The sequence below is a fragment of the Capricornis sumatraensis genome, chromosome 7, assembly GCF_032405125.1.
Source record: "Capricornis sumatraensis isolate serow.1 chromosome 7, serow.2, whole genome shotgun sequence".
Lineage (NCBI taxonomy): Eukaryota > Metazoa > Chordata > Mammalia > Artiodactyla > Bovidae > Capricornis > Capricornis sumatraensis.
This window is the reverse complement of record NC_091075.1, coordinates 13,281,622-13,298,805: the sequence shown is the minus strand read 5'-3', so window position 1 is coordinate 13,298,805 and position 17,184 is coordinate 13,281,622. Positions and strand designations below refer to the sequence as shown.

At 36.6% G+C, this 17,184-nt stretch overlaps 1 protein-coding gene across 2 annotated transcripts in view; it reads right to left on the bottom strand.

The window, feature by feature from the left end:
• Nucleotides 1-14,109, bottom strand: part of LOC138082057 (bifunctional heparan sulfate N-deacetylase/N-sulfotransferase 4) — a 281,384-nt gene extending 267,275 nt beyond the window's left edge. For both annotated transcript variants that reach the window (XM_068975277.1, XM_068975278.1), the window contains exon 1: nt 13,132-14,109. In XM_068975277.1, the coding sequence (XP_068831378.1) occupies nt 13,132-14,109 (978 nt within the window). The remainder of the gene's footprint in view (nt 1-13,131) is intronic.
• Between the last annotated feature and the right edge of the window lie 3,075 nt (nt 14,110-17,184).

Genomic DNA, 17,184 nt, shown 5'->3' with positions numbered 1-17,184 from the left:
ACTTTAGGGGAAATGCTTTCAATTTTTCACCATTGAGGATAATATTTGCTGTGGGTTTGTCATATATAGATTTTATTATGTTGAGGTATGTTCCTTCTATTCCTGCTTTCTGGAGAGTTTTTATCATAAATGGATGTTGAATTTTATCAAAGGCTTTCTCTGCACCTATTGAGATAATCATATGGCTTTTATTTTTCAATTTGTTAATGTGGTATATTACATTGATTGATTTGTGGATATTGAAGAAACATTTCTCTAAAGAAGACATAGAGATGGCTAACAAACACATGAAAAGATGCTCAACATCACTCATTATCAGAGAAATGCAAATCAAAACCACAATGAGGTACCATTTCACACCAGTCAGAATGGCTGCGATCCAAAAGTCTACAAGCAATAAATGCTGGAGAGGGTGTGGAGAAAAGGGAACCCTCTTGCACTGTTGGTGGGAATGAAAACTAGTACAGCCACTATGGAGAACAGTGTGGAGATTCCTCAAAAAACTGGAAATAGAACTGCCTTATGACCCAGAAATCCCACTGCTGGGCATACACACCGAGGAAACCAGAACTGAAAGAGACACGTGTACCCCAATGTTCATTGCAGCACTGTTTAGAGTAGCCAGGACATGGAAGCAACCTAGATGTCCATCAGCAGATGAATGGCTAAGAAAGCTGTGGTACATATACACAATGGAGTATTACTCAGCCATTAAAAAGAATACAATTGAATCAGTTCTAATGAGGTGTATGAAAATGGAGCCTATTATACAGAGTGAAGTAAGCCAGAAAGAAAAACACCAATACAGTATATTAACGCATATATATGGAATTTAGAAAGATGGTAACGATAACCCTGTATGTGAGACAGCAAAAGAGAACAGATGTATATAGAACAGTCTTTTGGACTCTGTGGGAGAGGGAGAGGGAGGGATGATTTGGGAGAATGGCATTGAAACATGTATAATATCATATATGAAACGAATCGCCAGTCCAGGTTTGATGCAGGATACAGGATGCCTGGGGCTGGTGCACTGAGAGGATCCAGAGGGATGGTATGGGGAGGGAGGTGGGAGGAGGGTTTAGGATGGGGAATACGTGTATACCTGTGGCGGATTCATGTTGATGTATGGCAAAACCAATAGAATATTGTAAAGTAATTAGCCTCCAATTAAAATAAATAAATATATATTTAAAAATAAATAAATTTTATGTCTTGATTGTGGGGAGAAACAGAGAACAAATTGCGAGGGTCCATCTTACATACTATTAAATATTGTTTCAGGGGCTAGTATATATTTGGGATTTTGTGTGACAAGGACTAATACATTTTTTTTTCCCCAGAAGCAATATTTCATATGAACATGTTTCCTCAGACCCTCAAAATGTTACCTTTCCTTTAATTGTACATCAAATACAGCATGTATAAATGCAAGAATTCGTTAAAATAATTAAACAAATTAGGCAAACTATAACTTATAAACAAAGTGAGCTAATTTTATCCTTTAAGTTAGCATTTTAAGTGATTTTCAATTGAGTGTAGCTCAGCTGGTAAAAAAGCTGCCTATAATGCAGGAGACCCTGGTTCAATCCCTGGATGGGGTAGATCTGCTGGAGAAGGAATAGGCTACACACTCCAGTATTCTTGAGCTTCCCTGGTGGCTCAGCTGGTAAAGAATCCACCTGCAATGTGGGAGACCAGGGTTCAATCCCTTTGGGAAGATCCCCTGAAGAAGGGAACAGCTACCCACTCCAGTATTCTGGCCTGGAGAACTCCAAGGAGAGAGGAGCCTGGCAGGATATGACTGAGCAACTTTCATTTTTCATACTGAAATAAGATTTTGGAATATCATGTTTTAAGAATATGTGAGGACTTCCCTGTGGTGGTCCAGTGGTTAATAATCCACCTGCCAATGCAGGGGACATAGGTTCAATTGCTGGTCCAGGAAGATCCCTTATATTGCAGAGCAGCTAAGCCTGTGTACCAAAACTACTGAAGCTTGTGTGCCTGGAGTACACACTGCACGAGAAGGGAAGCCACTTCAATAAAAAGCTTGTGTACCACGCATAGCATAACTTTAATGACGGTTACTAGACTTATTGTGGTGATCATTTTGTAAAGCATGCAAATATCAAATCACAAGGTAGTATACCTGAAACTCACATAATATTATATGTCAACTATATTTCAATTAAAAGAAGAATTTTTAAAAGAGTAGTGGGTAGAAATTATCAATCTCAGCAAAGAGCTAGAGAGCAAAACTCAGAGTATTCATAAAAAGTGATGGGTTGAATGAAAATAAAACACAATGCCTGTGACTGCCTTAACAGCTTAATCTGTTATCTGAATAATAATAATAACAACAACAACAATAATATATTCTACTGCTACAAGACTTTATAACCAAGGTGTTCTTCTCCATGATAATTTGATATATTTCCAAATATACTGAGTATTTCTACAGGGAGTATAAAAGGAGCAAATTTTTCTTTGTTTTTCTTGTCGGTCATTCTTCAGATATAAAACCATTTGTAGTATATTTCAGTGATTATTATTAACAGCACTGTGGCCTAGGCTAAAGTGGCTTATTATACTCTGAACCAATTAATCAGCTAATTAATTAATCACTATTTAGATAATCACAGAGAATGACAAAATATTGGTTTTATACCAATCAGAAAACATTCCCTGTTCACCCCTGGGGCTTTTAAGGCATTAACCATAAGATTGAAGGGCTCTAATAGAGGTTGTTTTCTACTTTGTTGGGAGGTATCCAGCTTGGTTGCCCTCACCAAAGTATTTTCTAATATCTCCTCTTTCCCATGGAGACAGTTGTTACATCTGAAGCATCAAAATGGAGCTGCATGGACTGTAATTGTGTACTTTCCTGGTGTGTCAAGAGACTGCTCTCTGTTCAGTAATTATTTTACACTGTGAACTAACAAAATGAGCACTCAAGTTAGTGTTAGATCCATTACGATCTAGCTTGTTTTGAGTGTGAATGAATTTGGGACACGTCTAATTTTAAATTAAAATTGAATTTATATATGAAAAGCTTTAAAAATGTCCTAAACAGAAAATTATTATACTTGGTAATAAATCTTTTTTAATATGATTTTTAAAGTAATGATAATTGATTGATATGCTGAAAGTAGGTTTAAATGAAAGTATGCTTCTAACAGCCTTGTTTCTAACAAAAAAGAGCCACATACACAATAAATGATGTCACCAAGAAAATAAATATGTAAAAAATAAATAAAATGCTCTGAGTAGACTATAATTTCTGGGTAAAGTAACTAAAAATGAAGCTTTAGCTTCTTTGTTCATTTAATACTCAACTCCTACATATCATTGCACATGATATGTTTATGAGGGATATTTATGAGACAGCATCATTTGGTACATGTCACAATCAAGTTAGGAGGGGATCCTATTGCAATTCTTGTTAATCAAAGGTTCATAAATAAGAAGGAAACAGTTTCAAAACACCAAATTCCCAATGAAAGATTGTGCTTTCTCTGCTGCATGAACAGTGTTGTTTCCAGTTAGGTATTCTTTTAATTTTTCTGAAGACTACCAATATTTACTGTTTTAGGCTTTCTTCCCCATACCAAGTGAGAGTTTGAGGGGACTCTTATATCTGAATGTCTCATGTTAAGGCAGTAGACCTTAAACCAAACTCCTCATCTTCCTAGCACCATTTCTTCTGTCCAATTCTGCATGTTTATGGACACACCCAGGCTAAAACCTATTTGCACCTTCTTTTCTGCTCCTTCATTGATCATGTGCCCAAGACCTGTCAATTCTACATGGTCTCTCCCATTCTCCCCTTTTTATCCTGACTGTCACCAAGCTGTGTCAATCTAACCAGCCAAGCTCTGTCCTAGCAACTTTCCGTCCTTATCTCATTCAGTGCTCATGACAACTCTGAGAACTGTGTTGGTTTACATTGTTTACACAGATCTGCAATTTGAGAACTGGATACGTTTTCAAACATGTTCAAGGTTGACTAGTAAGAATAGATGCCCAGAATGAAACCCTAACAAGGCATTGGATTCTAAAAGGAAGCTTAAAGGTTCAGGACAAAATAGTCTGTGTTTGCTCCGCTACTTATTAGGTAGATGAGTATTGATACTGCTAAGCCTCATTTTATTCATTCAGAAAATATACAAAATATTTCTTCTCAATGTTGTTTTATTAAATGATATGTGCTTTGTGCTCAGTTGCCCAGAGGTGTCCAACTCTTTGTGACCCCAAGGACAGAGCCTGCCAGGCTCCTCTGTCCATGGGATTTCCCAGCAAGAATTTTGAAGTGGGTTGCCATCTCCTACTCCAGGAGATCTTCCCTTCCCAGGAATCCAACTCGTGTCTCTTGAATCTTCTACACTGCATGTGGATTCTTTACCTCTGAGCTACCAGGGAAGCCCCCATTAAATGATATACTGCCTGTTAATGATTAGCCCAGTGCTCAGTGTCTTTTAATATCTTAAATAAATGCTATTTTAAAACATGCATAATAATTATTATGTCCATTTTGTTGTAATTGGCTCTTTTACAGATCTTCTCAAAAGCATCTTCCTGACTCAAATAATATATTTTTCTTCAATCCTAGATCTGATCATGTCACTTTCTGGCTTAAAATCTTCAATGATTCAAATGGCATCCTGCCCAGAGAGCTCCATATTATGGCCACAAAAAAATCTTCAGCATTTTAGTTCCACTACTATTTCTTATTTACTCTATCATCCAACTAACACAAGCAACATGCCATTTGTCCTGATAGTCTCAGCCATATCTTAGCTTGGCTGACCTACTGGCCAAGAATCTACTTCCCCATCTTGATTTGCTACAGTTCTGTCAAACCATCACAGAAGACTCAAGCATCACCTCCTCCAAGAAATCTCCCTAATTACTAGAAGAAATATTGTTGCTCTTTCTTTGTTCTCATTGTCCATAGTAATTTTGTCATGGCATATATTGTATTTTGCCTTGTAATGTTGATAATTATGAATGTCTTACTTATACTACTGAAATCAAGAGCCAGATATTTCACATATTTGTGTAAATTCTATAATGAAGAATAATATACAGAGCTCATGGCTGAGAAATAAATGATCTGAGCACTGAATTAGAGTGTATTAAGGTAATATACAAACTGCAAGTGTGTTTAATTGAATACTCAATTTTGAAGAGCTATTACTGGTGTATATTGTTATCCTTTTTTTCATTCATATCATTTAAATATGTACTTTTACATAATTGGGGTGATTTTTTTTAAGTGGAAACAAACCCTATTTGCTTCCATAAAGGAATTTTTTTTGGAATAATACTTTTTCCTTCCATTGACTTGAAAGGATTCAGAAGAAAAAAAATGTAGGATATTTATATTGAGATTTTAAATGAAGGAAGAAAAATTATTATTACATATATACTGTACAGTGGCTGCCTTCTTCTGAGAGTACTCAAGTCATTATTGACTTTGCCAAAATATTCATAGGTAGCTTCTCTTTCCAGTCAAGCCAAACTCTACTTACAAAAACATTTTAAATGCGTTTCAGACAGTGAAGCGTCTGCCTACAATGCGGGAGACCCAGGTTCTATCCCTGGGTCGGGAAGATCCCCTGGAGAAGGAAATAGCACTCCAGTACTCTTGCCTGGAAAATCCCAAGGACGGAGGAGCCTGGTAGGCTGAAGTCCATGGGGTCGCAAGAGTCAGACACGACTGAACGATTTCACTTTCTTTCTTTAATATTCATAGCAGCATTATTTACAACTTCCAAGATATGGAAGCTACCTAAATGTCCTAAATGTCTATCAACAGATGAATGAATAAAGTAGATGTGATATATATATAGACACATACACACAGTGGGAAACTACTCAGCCACAAGAGAGAATGGAATTTTTCCATTTGCAGCAACATGAATGGACTTGGACGGTATTATGATAATTGAAATTAGTCAGAAAAAGACATACTTTATGATATCATGTATATGTGGAATCTAAAATACACAACAAATGTGAATATAAAATAAAGAAGCAGAAACAGATAAAGAGAGCAAATTAGTGGTTTACAGTGGGGAGGGGAGTGAGGGACAATAACGGTGGGGAGCGGGAGGCATAAACTGTTGGTTACAAGGCAGGCTCAAGGATGTACTGTGCAACATGGGGAACAGAACCAAAATTTTGTAATTCCTGTAAAGGGAAAGTAAACTTTAAAAAGCTGTATAAGCATTTTAAAAAACAAAATAGAAAAGTACCCAGCTGAAAAATAAATAAAATAAAACATTGGAATTGACAGTAATTTTCTCTATGTTTATATAGAAAATGGATCATTCCTATTATAAACCTTTGGTAGTATCTGTTTTTCTTTTTGAGCTAACTGAGTGTCTTCAAATAGTACATCGACTTTTTTGCACCTGGGCATCTTAAGTAAGCTCTAAATGCAATTCTTCCCTGGAGATTTAGAGTCTGAGTCAGTGTCAGGGCTGAAGCTTCACACGTCTTGCTAATGGGCCCTCTCTGCGTTAGAGGACTGTTGTTGTGACTGAGCTGTTGCCTTCTGAGGTCTCTGTCATGCTCTCTGCTAAACTCCATGATGTCAAACCCCATGGTTCCTCTATGCCCAGGCCTATGTGCTTTTTTTCTTTCTTTCTTTTTTATTTTTTCAGAAAGAAGACATGCCCACAAACCCTGACCCACTCACTCTTGCCATGAAGTATCTTGAGAACTGCCTGCCCTGATCTGCCTGAGCCACTGCCTAGGTCTGATGCTACACTTGCTGAGTCCACACTGACTCATCTGCCTAGAAACTGCCCAGGAACTTTGAAATGATGCTTGCTTGATTCTGATGGGCCATCCACCCAGTTCCTGCTGCCTAGACTGTTCTCTTTTGCTAAATTTATACTGCCTGATGATGTATCATATCTGGATTCCATCTACCACATACCAACATTTTCTTTCAGCCTCCTCTTTATAATTGTGACTCCAAAGATATCAAATATTCTTTTAAAAATGCTTTTCTATTAATTTGTCAAATATAATAAACCCATTTCAATGTTAGTTGAACGTTAGTAAGCGAATGTTTTCAATTACCAATGTAGCCCCCTCATAATCTGTGTAGATGTTTATAGCATCAATAATTTTCTATTTTCTTACGTCACTTCTTTAGGTATCATGGGATTTTCTTTTTTCTGCATCTCATCTAACCCTTATTAAAAGCAATAACAGAAGTTTCAGATTCTAGGATAGATTTCTTCTTTCCTGCTCATAGTAATCTGCCTTCTATTAAACATGGTAATTCTTACAAAAGTTTGAACTAGGATTTTATTTAGATATTTACATTAAAGTGGAAACCTCAAATACTTTTATGAGATCATTTTCTTATTGAAAGAGGGTTTTCAAGTAGGTATTGGAACTAATCAAAACTCATTTCCCTGAACTTCAAGACCCTCTATTAAGTGGTTCCTTTATATCTATTAATTTAACTTCTCCATTTTAGGCATTTAATTTGCACAATTTATGACCTTTGTGTTATGAATCTTTGAACATAGGGTTTTCAATGTAGGAAGTATATAGTCATTTAAATGTGTAAAAAATCTAAATTAAGACATTAGTAAATTGCTTTATCTGGATAAAACTTTAACAGTCTAGGTACAGATCTATTAAAAGCATTATGTGGGGGAAAAAGTAAAATGAATCAGCCTATTAACCACTTATTTTGGACTTCAGGTTTACAACAGAGATTTTTTTTTCCCACTAGTTTTGTCTCTCATTAAAAATATACATATATCTTGTTTAGAGACAAAGCTCATATCTATCCTTAAATTATTGTTTTTTAAGGTCTTAAATAGTAAGTCAGTTCTGAGACTAATTAGTTCTGTACTTATCAGTTAAAAAACTATAATAATTGTCAGTATAATATTTTTATATTATGTCTAAGGTTTCCTGTTATGTATGTTGGGACATAATTAGATGTATCAGAAAAATTGCTTCACCACCTGATTTTGGAGTTGACTCATGTACACAAAAGTGCTAAGTGACAGTTAAGGATAGTTGGTTATTCAGGGACTCAGTTTCAGCTTAAGGTCACCATCTGCTGGGGTCGTTAGACCATGTGTCACCTTCTCAAAAGAAGTGGAACTTGAGGGACTTTCCTGGTGGCTCAGTGGTAAAAAACCCACCTGCCAATGTAGGGGACAGGAGTTTGATCCCAGTCTGAGAGGATCTCACATGCCAGGCAACAACTAAGCCTGTGCACCACACCTCTTAAGCCTGTGCTCTAGAGCCTGGGAGCTGCCACTACTGAGCCTGCCTGCCACAACTACTGAAGCCCAGGTGCTCTGGAGCCTGTGCTCACAGCAAGAGCTGCATTGGAGTGAGAAGCCCACGCACCACAACTACAGAGTAGCCCCGACTTGCCACAACAGGAGAAGAGCCAGCAACAAAGATCTGGCACAGCCAAATTAATTAATTCATCAAATAAAAAATAATAATTATGTAAAAAAAAGAAGCTGCACTTGAGATAGCTTTTGAAATATGGGTAGATTCAAGGAAAGTATTTTAGTCAAGGCTTAGAAGCTGTGAAAAGAGGTGAAAACTAAACATAAGCAATCCACAACAGAGGAAGAGACAGTGGACTAGCCTAACAAATAGTGTATATTGAGAAGTAGCCAGAATAAATGTGTTGTAAAGGTAAACTGAGTTGGATCACATACGACTTTAAAATAAATTTGGATTTCTCAGGCAGATAATTTCTTAAATATACTCCAGTAGCCATGTATGGGTGTGAGAGTTGGGCTATAAAGAAAGCTGAGCACCGAAGAATTGATGCTTTTGAACGGTGGTGTTGGAGAAGACTCTTGAGAGTCCCTTGGACTGCAAGGAGATCCAACCAGTCAATCCTAAAGGAAATCAGTCCTGAACATTCATTGGAAAGACTGATGCTGAAGATGAAATTCCAATATTTTGGCCGCCTGAGGCCAACTGACTCATTGGAAAAGACCCTGATGCGCGGAAAGATCGAAGGCGGGAGGAGAAGTGGGCGACAGAGGATGAGATGGTTGGATGGCATCAGCAACTCAATAGACATGAGCACTATTGAGTTGGTGATGGACAGGGAGGCCTGGTGTGCTGCAGTCCATGGGGTAGCAAAGAGTCAGACACGACTGAACTTAGAACTTATATACAGTAAATATCCAGTGACTAAATGGATGCATTTTCTCAATAAATGTAAAGACATATAAAAATGCGAATAATGAGGTTTGCTTGCCAACAGAGAAAATACTGTCAGGTCAACAGAACTGATGAAAGAAACAGAACTATTGGTAGCATCAATAATAAGTTTAATTTTGTTGCCAGTGTGAAAGCCTATATTCACCATGTTCATGATTTTAAAAACCTGCATCAAGAAAGAGCAATTATTCTGTCTTAAGGAAACTATGAAAAAAGAACATATCTTCTCAATTCTCTCAAATTTCTATGGGTATGTGTGTGCGCTAATTTGCTTCAGTTTTATCTGGGCTTCCCTGATAGCTCAGTTGGTAAAGAATCCACCTGCAATGCAGGAGATCTGGGTTTGATTCCTGGGTCAAGAATATCTGCTAGAGAAGGGATAGGCTACCCCCTACAGTATTCTTGGGCATCCCTTGTGGCTCAGCTAGAAAAGAATCTGCCTGCGATGTAGGAGACCTGGGTCCAATCCCTGGGTTTGGAAGATACCCTGGAGAAGGGAAAGGCTACCCATTCCAGTATTCTGGGCTGGAGAAATCCATGGACTGTATAGCCCACGGGGTCGCAAAAAGTCAGACAGGACTGAGCAACTTTCACTTCATTTCACTTCACTTCTCTGACTCTTTGCAATCCAATGGACTATAGCTCTCCAGGCTCCTCTGTCCATGGGACTCTTCTGGCAAGAATACTGGAGTGGGTTGCCATGCCCTCCTCCAGGGGATCTTCCCAACCAAGGGATCAAACCCACATCTCTTACGTCTCCTGCATTTGCAGACCGGTTCTTTACCACCAGTGCCATCTGGGAAGCACTTCTATGATTATATCAAGTGTTATAATCAAGGATAAAATATTATTCATAGAAATCGGTTAGTGGGCTGCAAGAAGACTGAAAATTAAATGTTTAATAATCAGAATGGCCCTTTATTATTTTACCTTTCTCTAAAATCTGCATTATTATCTAACTGATATCACTTTGGTAATGAACATTATCTACATATAATTAAGGGCTTTCCTGATGGCTCAGATGGTAGAGTCTGCCTGAAATGCAGGAGACCCAGGTTCAGTGAAACTAAACATAAGCAAGAAATAATAAGTTCAAGTGTATAAGACATCATCCTCTAAAGCCGAAGGTCAGCATGCTAAGAGTGCTTTAGATTTACAGGAAGTGCTTTGTGATTGCCTTGAGGACCATACACAAACAAACCATGACAATATTTTCTGACTTCATCCATAGGTAATATTTCACAATCTTTAGAAATACAATTAGTTTCTGGAAGTTTCTATACATTAAATTTATCTGATACCTTGAGTTTTTTAGTTTTTAGATGAAATTTTATTAACAATCAGATGACAGTTACTCTAACTGTCTTAGCCTGATTTTGCTTGCCTTAGAAAAGGACATATTAATTTCTATCTCAGTGACTGAAGCGACTTAGCAGCAGCAGCAGCAGCAGCAGCAGCAGCAGTGACTTTGGTCAGAGAAGGGCACAATGAAATGCAAATTTCTAAAGAAAAACAACTAGATATACTGTAGTTTATCTAGTTTATGTAGTTTATCTGGAAGAACCATTTAGTAGAAAGAATATAGACTGAAAAACCTGATTGTTTTCACTGCCCCAAATTCTATGCCATAAAAATACTAACTCTTCAGCAGTTTGATCCAGAATCTCTATCTCAAAATGAGAAAAATGGCTCAAATAATAATATGCTAATATATTTTTTGTCCATAGAGTGAGGTGGTGCTACAGACAAGGCTGTGTTTGAATTTACTCTTAATTACTCCCAGCTCTATGCCCCAGTCTAATTGTGAGAGTGGCTGGGGAGGCTCCTATCACACACATAACCAACAGTTTTCAAACGAAACCCTCCAGCTTTTCTCAAACTGTCCTGTGGAGGAACAGAAGAGCTCTACTCTCTAATTTGGAATAATATAGAAAAATCTCACCAGCCATCCAATACCCTCGCTCTGGAAAATTCAGACATTTTCAGGGAGAATGGACTTCTCCTCACATAATAGTGTGTAATGAAATGTTATACTGCCAGAAAAGGAACATGAGGACGAAGTACTGGGAGAATGCAGAACTTTTCTATGGACAGTTCGAGATTATTCACCACAAAATCATTTTTACCCAAAAAATAATAGTCAAAGAAGAAATCAAATGCCCAAGAGTAAAAGTATCACTTTTATATTGAAAGACAGCATTTCCTTATTGACTTATAAGTAACCCAACATGTTACTTCAGTCCCAATCAAGTTTCTGATATTCTTCGATTAATAGTTCTGAGAGAGAACCAGATACAACACCCAAAGAGGCAAAAAAGAGGATTTTCTTCAAAGTGACACTTACCCTGGGCACCTGTGAGTGTGAGTGTATGTGTATGTAGGATATAAAAATAGTAAACAAATGCACAGTTATACACACTATACGATTATCTGCCTGTGGCATTGTCCAGACTTTGTCAAATTTCAGTATTCTGTTATTTTGTTTGGGGTTATGTCACTCAAAAAGTCATCAGTAATCCTTGAAAATTATATGAGCAGTGGTAAACATCTATCTGTTTTTCTATTGAGAATAAGTGATATAGTTGAATTAGAGCTGAAAAATTTGTTAAGAGTTATAAAGAAGTTTTTCAATTCATATAGCTTATTAGACTAAAATTAGGAAAATGTTTTCAGGATTTCAGAAAAGGAATCACTCAGAAAACTATTTGCACGACATGAACTTGCCTTAAGTTTATGATTTTAAAATTAAAATAAAAGTAGAATTTATACTAACTAAAAGACATAGTAAAGTCTCAAAATGTAAAAAAACAAAAACAAAAACAAAAACAGAAAATCTAGCTAGGATTCAAGAGGGATCACTTAATCTCTTTATAACAATGTCCAAAGTGAGATATTTCATTATAATGGTCATAAAGTATTAGGATGGATAGAAAAGCTGTTATTTTGAAGTAGTATTGAGGTTTCATCTTTGAAGGATAAAACGCCTAATAGCAGAAATTCAAAAAAAGATGATATGATCTTAACAATCTCTAGTTAGTTTTTTATTCTAAGCTGCGCCCTATTATTTTTGCTTATGTTTGCTAAAATCATTTGCTCACAGAATGAATTTAATTATATATAAAACAAGATAGGCACAAGTGAGAATATTGAATCAAGATAATAAAAAAAAGGAATTTTTCTCAGAATTACTTGCCCAAACTAGTAAAATATGTTTGGCTTTTTCTTTATCTGATAGAAATCACAGGGTGAATTTGTTATACTGCAGTCAACTTGATCATAATTTAGAAGTACTCCCAGTAACACTGTTACCTAAAGTGATGTGATAATAGAGGGTAGCCTCCTGAAGCTGTTTAATACTACATTCCCTATAAAACTATTTTTCTTGATATCAATATTTACAAGTATATGAACACTTCATATAGGCAAGTGCTAAGCTTACTTGTTATAGAAAAGACTTGGACTGCTTCTCTATCCTATATTTCAAGCACCTCTGTCAAACCCACGTAGGGTGGGAGAATCCATCCAGTGATGGATTTTCATGACTGTATTCATCTCATTGCTACAAACTGCAACACGTGTGGAGTAAAGAAGGCTGTTCTATGGGGTACTAGCTCCAACAGGCAAAGCCTAAGAGACCAAGTGATTAAGATCAAAGAAACTTTGGGGTATTTGAGTTTTATGCCCTTCAGAAGCATTCAGGAGTGTGTAAGGAATGGAGGAATGGTTAAGGTTTAGTTCAAGGTGTTTTTTTTTTTTTTTTAATGTTTACTTTCTCTCAGACTTACTGCATCTTAAATTTTTGAGTAATTTGGAATCTAAAATATTCAAAATGGTATTTTATCAATACCACAGAGTTAGTGAAAGAAAAATAATGATGCTATTTATAAATGTTCTTACCTTCACATCTTTGACATTCATCCTTGTTCCTTCCTTCCCAACAAAGATGTCATCAATGTCCACAAGGATATACCTGTCCAAAGACAAGGTCAGCCTCTTCCCTGACAGGAAGGAGATGGCATCTATGAAGATGAGCTTGTGCAGCCAAAAGTTTAAGTTGTTGCCAAAAAGAACTCGCTGAATTCCATCATGCAGACCCAGATCCTGAATCACCGTCGCATAGAGTTGTTTGCCGGACAAGGATGAAAGGGATTTTTCTGTCTGTAATTCAGTTAAAAGCACAGGCTGGTAGGTTGAATGATTATATTGGAAAATTGTCCAGTCTTCCCCAGGAAGAGGACCTTTCTCAACCTTGGGGGCTTTGGTAATATGCAGCAAAGGAGAATGAGGGTTGACGAAACAGTCCTTTAGAGCTAGATTATTGAAAAGGTTTAATGGAAAACCTTTTAATTGTGTACTTGGTGAGCTATTTTCATTGGCTTTATGAAAACCAATTATACTAACACTGTATTCCACACAGTATTTTTCTAAGAGCTCTCGATTCCATGAGTCCATGCTGACATACTTCAGAATATTTTCATAAATAACTAAAATATATTTCCCTTTGCCATTGTCTGTTAGAGGAGGTATATCTCCCTTGCCAGGGGCAATGACCATGTGGTGCTGAAATCGGCTGGACTCCAAGATAGCAATAATATCTTGCCCAAGTTGAGAGTATTGGCTCTCCACAAACAGGAGGACAATAGGGTCAGTTTTGGATGTATCAATAGGTTTAACTGTCTTCAGCTCCATTGACCGGTAAGGTAGGATTTTAACATCAGTACATCCTGCTTCTGCAGTACTCTCAATAAGTGTCATTTCCTGTTTATAGCCAGAGTAGAGGAAATAGGCAGAGATGACAATGCTCACCAAGCAAAAGGTAGCTAAGAGAACAATCAATGTTCGAAAACTTCTCCGAAGCTTCACAATAAGATTCATTTTTTTAAAATGCGGCTTTGGAAGCTTTTTCCAAACTACTTTCCTAAAGTGCCATCATGAATAAAGTATGAGATGGTACAAGTGCCACTTCCCAAATGTTCATGTAACCATTGCAAACCATGTAAAATGCGTGATGGGAGCTCAAGCAAGTTAAAGCAGTAGAACAGTGAACCAGGAAAGAAAAAGTTGAAGAGATTTTGAATATGTCCAATACCAAAGATTGCTGTAGAGTCCTTGAAACATTACCTGAAAAAGAGAAAAAATATAATGACTAACACAAAACTAGTAATCTAAGTATTTGTGTGTATACCTACGCTGATACATAAGAAATATACATATCAAAGATAATTTTAGTGTGTTGGTATGTTAAAATATTAATAGCCTAAGGTTTACAGTCTAGATTTTACTACATAGATTGTAGTTAATTTTTGATGTCCTCAACAATATAAAACCCTATTTGATTTTACCTATTTGATTGCCATATATCAATATATAGAAACACAGATTGAGATCATTTTTCAAACTGGTCATCTCAAAAAAAAATGGTAAGAAAAAAGCTTTAGTGTATAATGGTCATACCATGCAACTTTCTGGTAAACACTATATACTTATAGAATTAGGAAATCATGTATCTGCATGGGTTTAGAGCACTGGAGCATGCTCTTAAGTATGTACTTAGGTATATGGATTATAAAGTGAGAGAATGATTTTGTCTCAAATAAACAGTAATTATGGGATTTTCACTTTAGAAATATTCTTTTCTGAAGATATAGGGAGACCCTTGGCCCTCTTCAGCAAAACAACCAAAATAAAGTATTTCTTTTTCTCCATTATTAGAAGAAAAGTGACAGAGAAGCTATGGGACAAAGAACAAAATGGGAACAGGATCTTCAGAGCTTTCTAATGAAAAAGAGGCCAGAAGCATTTTCTAGATGAGAAGAAACATCATGACACGCTTTTCTCAGAGCATATTCCTAAATTTGGTGGATATTTGTTATGAGAATTAAAATTGTTTTCCATTATTAACTTTTATCCAACAAATTGCTTTCTATCATTCAAAAGAAAAATAATACATCAGTTCAGTTCAGTTCAATTGCTCAGTCGTGTCTGACTCTTTGCGACCCCATGAATCACAGCACGCCAGGCATCCCTGTCCATCACAAACTCCTGGAGTCCACCCTAACCCATGTCCATTGAGTCGGTGATGCCATCCAGCCATCTCATCCTTTGTCATCCCTTTCTCCTCCTGCCTCTAATCCCTCCCAGCATCAGGATCTTTTCCAATGAGTCAATCTTTCGCATGAGGTGGCCAAAATATTGGAGTTTCAGCTTTAGCATCATTCCTTCCAAAGAACATGCAGGACTGATCTCCTTTAGGATGGACTGGTTGGATCTCCTTGCAGTCCAAGGGACTCTCAAGAGTCTTCTCCAACACCACAGTTCAAAAGCATCTATTCTTCAGTTCTCAGCTTTCTTCACGGTCCAACTCTCCCATCCATACATGACCACAGGAAAAACCATAGCCTTGACTACATGGACCTTTGTTGGCAAAGTAATGTTTCTGCTTTTTAATATGCTATCTAGGTTGGTCATAACTTTCTTTCCAAGGAGTAAGCATCTTTTAATTTCATGGCTGCAGTCACCATCTGCAGTGATTCTGGAGCCCCCAAAACTAAAGTCTGACACTGTTTCCACTGTTTCCCCATCTATTTCCCATGAAGTGATGGGACCAGATGCCACGATCTTCATTTTCTGAATGTTGAGCTTTAAGCCAACTTTTTCACTCTCCACTTTCACTTTCATCAAGAGGCTTTTTAGCTCCTCTTCACTTTCTGCCAGAAGGGTGGTGTCATCTGTGTATATGAGGTTATTGATATTTCTCCTGGCAATCTTGATTCCAGCTTGTGCTTCTTCCAGTCCAGCGTTTCCCATGATGTACTTTGCATATAAGTTAAATAAGCAGGGGGACAATACACAGCCTTGAAGGATTCCTTTTCCTATTTGGAACCAGTCTGTTGTTTCATGTCCAGTTCTAACTACTGCTTCCTGACCTGCATATATGTTTCTCAAGAGGCAGGTCAGGTGGTCTGGTATTCCCATCTCTTTCCAAATTTTCCACAGTTTACTGTGATCCACACAGTCAAAGGCTTTGGCATAGTCAATAAAGCAGAAATAGATGTTTTTCTGGAACTCTCTGGCTTTTTCCATGATCCAGTGGATGTGGGTAATTTGATCTCTGGTTCTTCTGCCTTTTCTAAAACCAGCTTAAACATCTGGAAGTTCACGGTTCACGTATTGCTGAAGCCTGGCTTGGAGAATTTTGAGCATTACTTCACTAGAGTGTGAGATGAGTGCAACTGTGCGCTAGTTTGAGCATTCTTTGGCATTGCCTTAAATAATACATACAAAGCATTAAAAAAAATTTTTCCCAAACTGTCTCACCACACTGGATATAATTTTCCATTATAATTTTTGTGTTTTTATTATGTTTTTAATTTGTGATACATATACTGTAAGTTGTGTATTATTGATGTACTATGTCATAGAGAACAAATTAGCCTGTTTATAATATGAGCTGTACATTCCATCTCTTTGCAAATTTTTTGTTTATTTTTAAAATTGTTTATTTGAATAAACTCAATAATTATGCATATTATTTATTACTAAATTATTAGAGATTAGATTTTTGGAAGATTGTTAGAATAAATGATTACACATATGAGTATATCATTTCTTCCATTTTATGTTTTTATGTTCTCAAATACATGTTTCCCTACTTAGTAATTTAAATTAAAAAAATCAACAAGTTGAAAAATAATATGCCTCAGATTTTGGAAAAATATTTAAACAATCTCAAAAGCTAAGAATTTAAAAATTTTAAATTTCTACCAACATTTTTATTTTTCAGATTCCAAATATATAAATAGACATGATTTCTCCCCTTTGAAAGAGTGAACCAATTTAAAAAATCTTCCCACTGATTTCAAATTCACTTCAAAGGAAAATTAATACCATATGCCATGACTTACTAATATGCTGTTATCAAATATAATTTTTAAGTGACTATTTGATTCC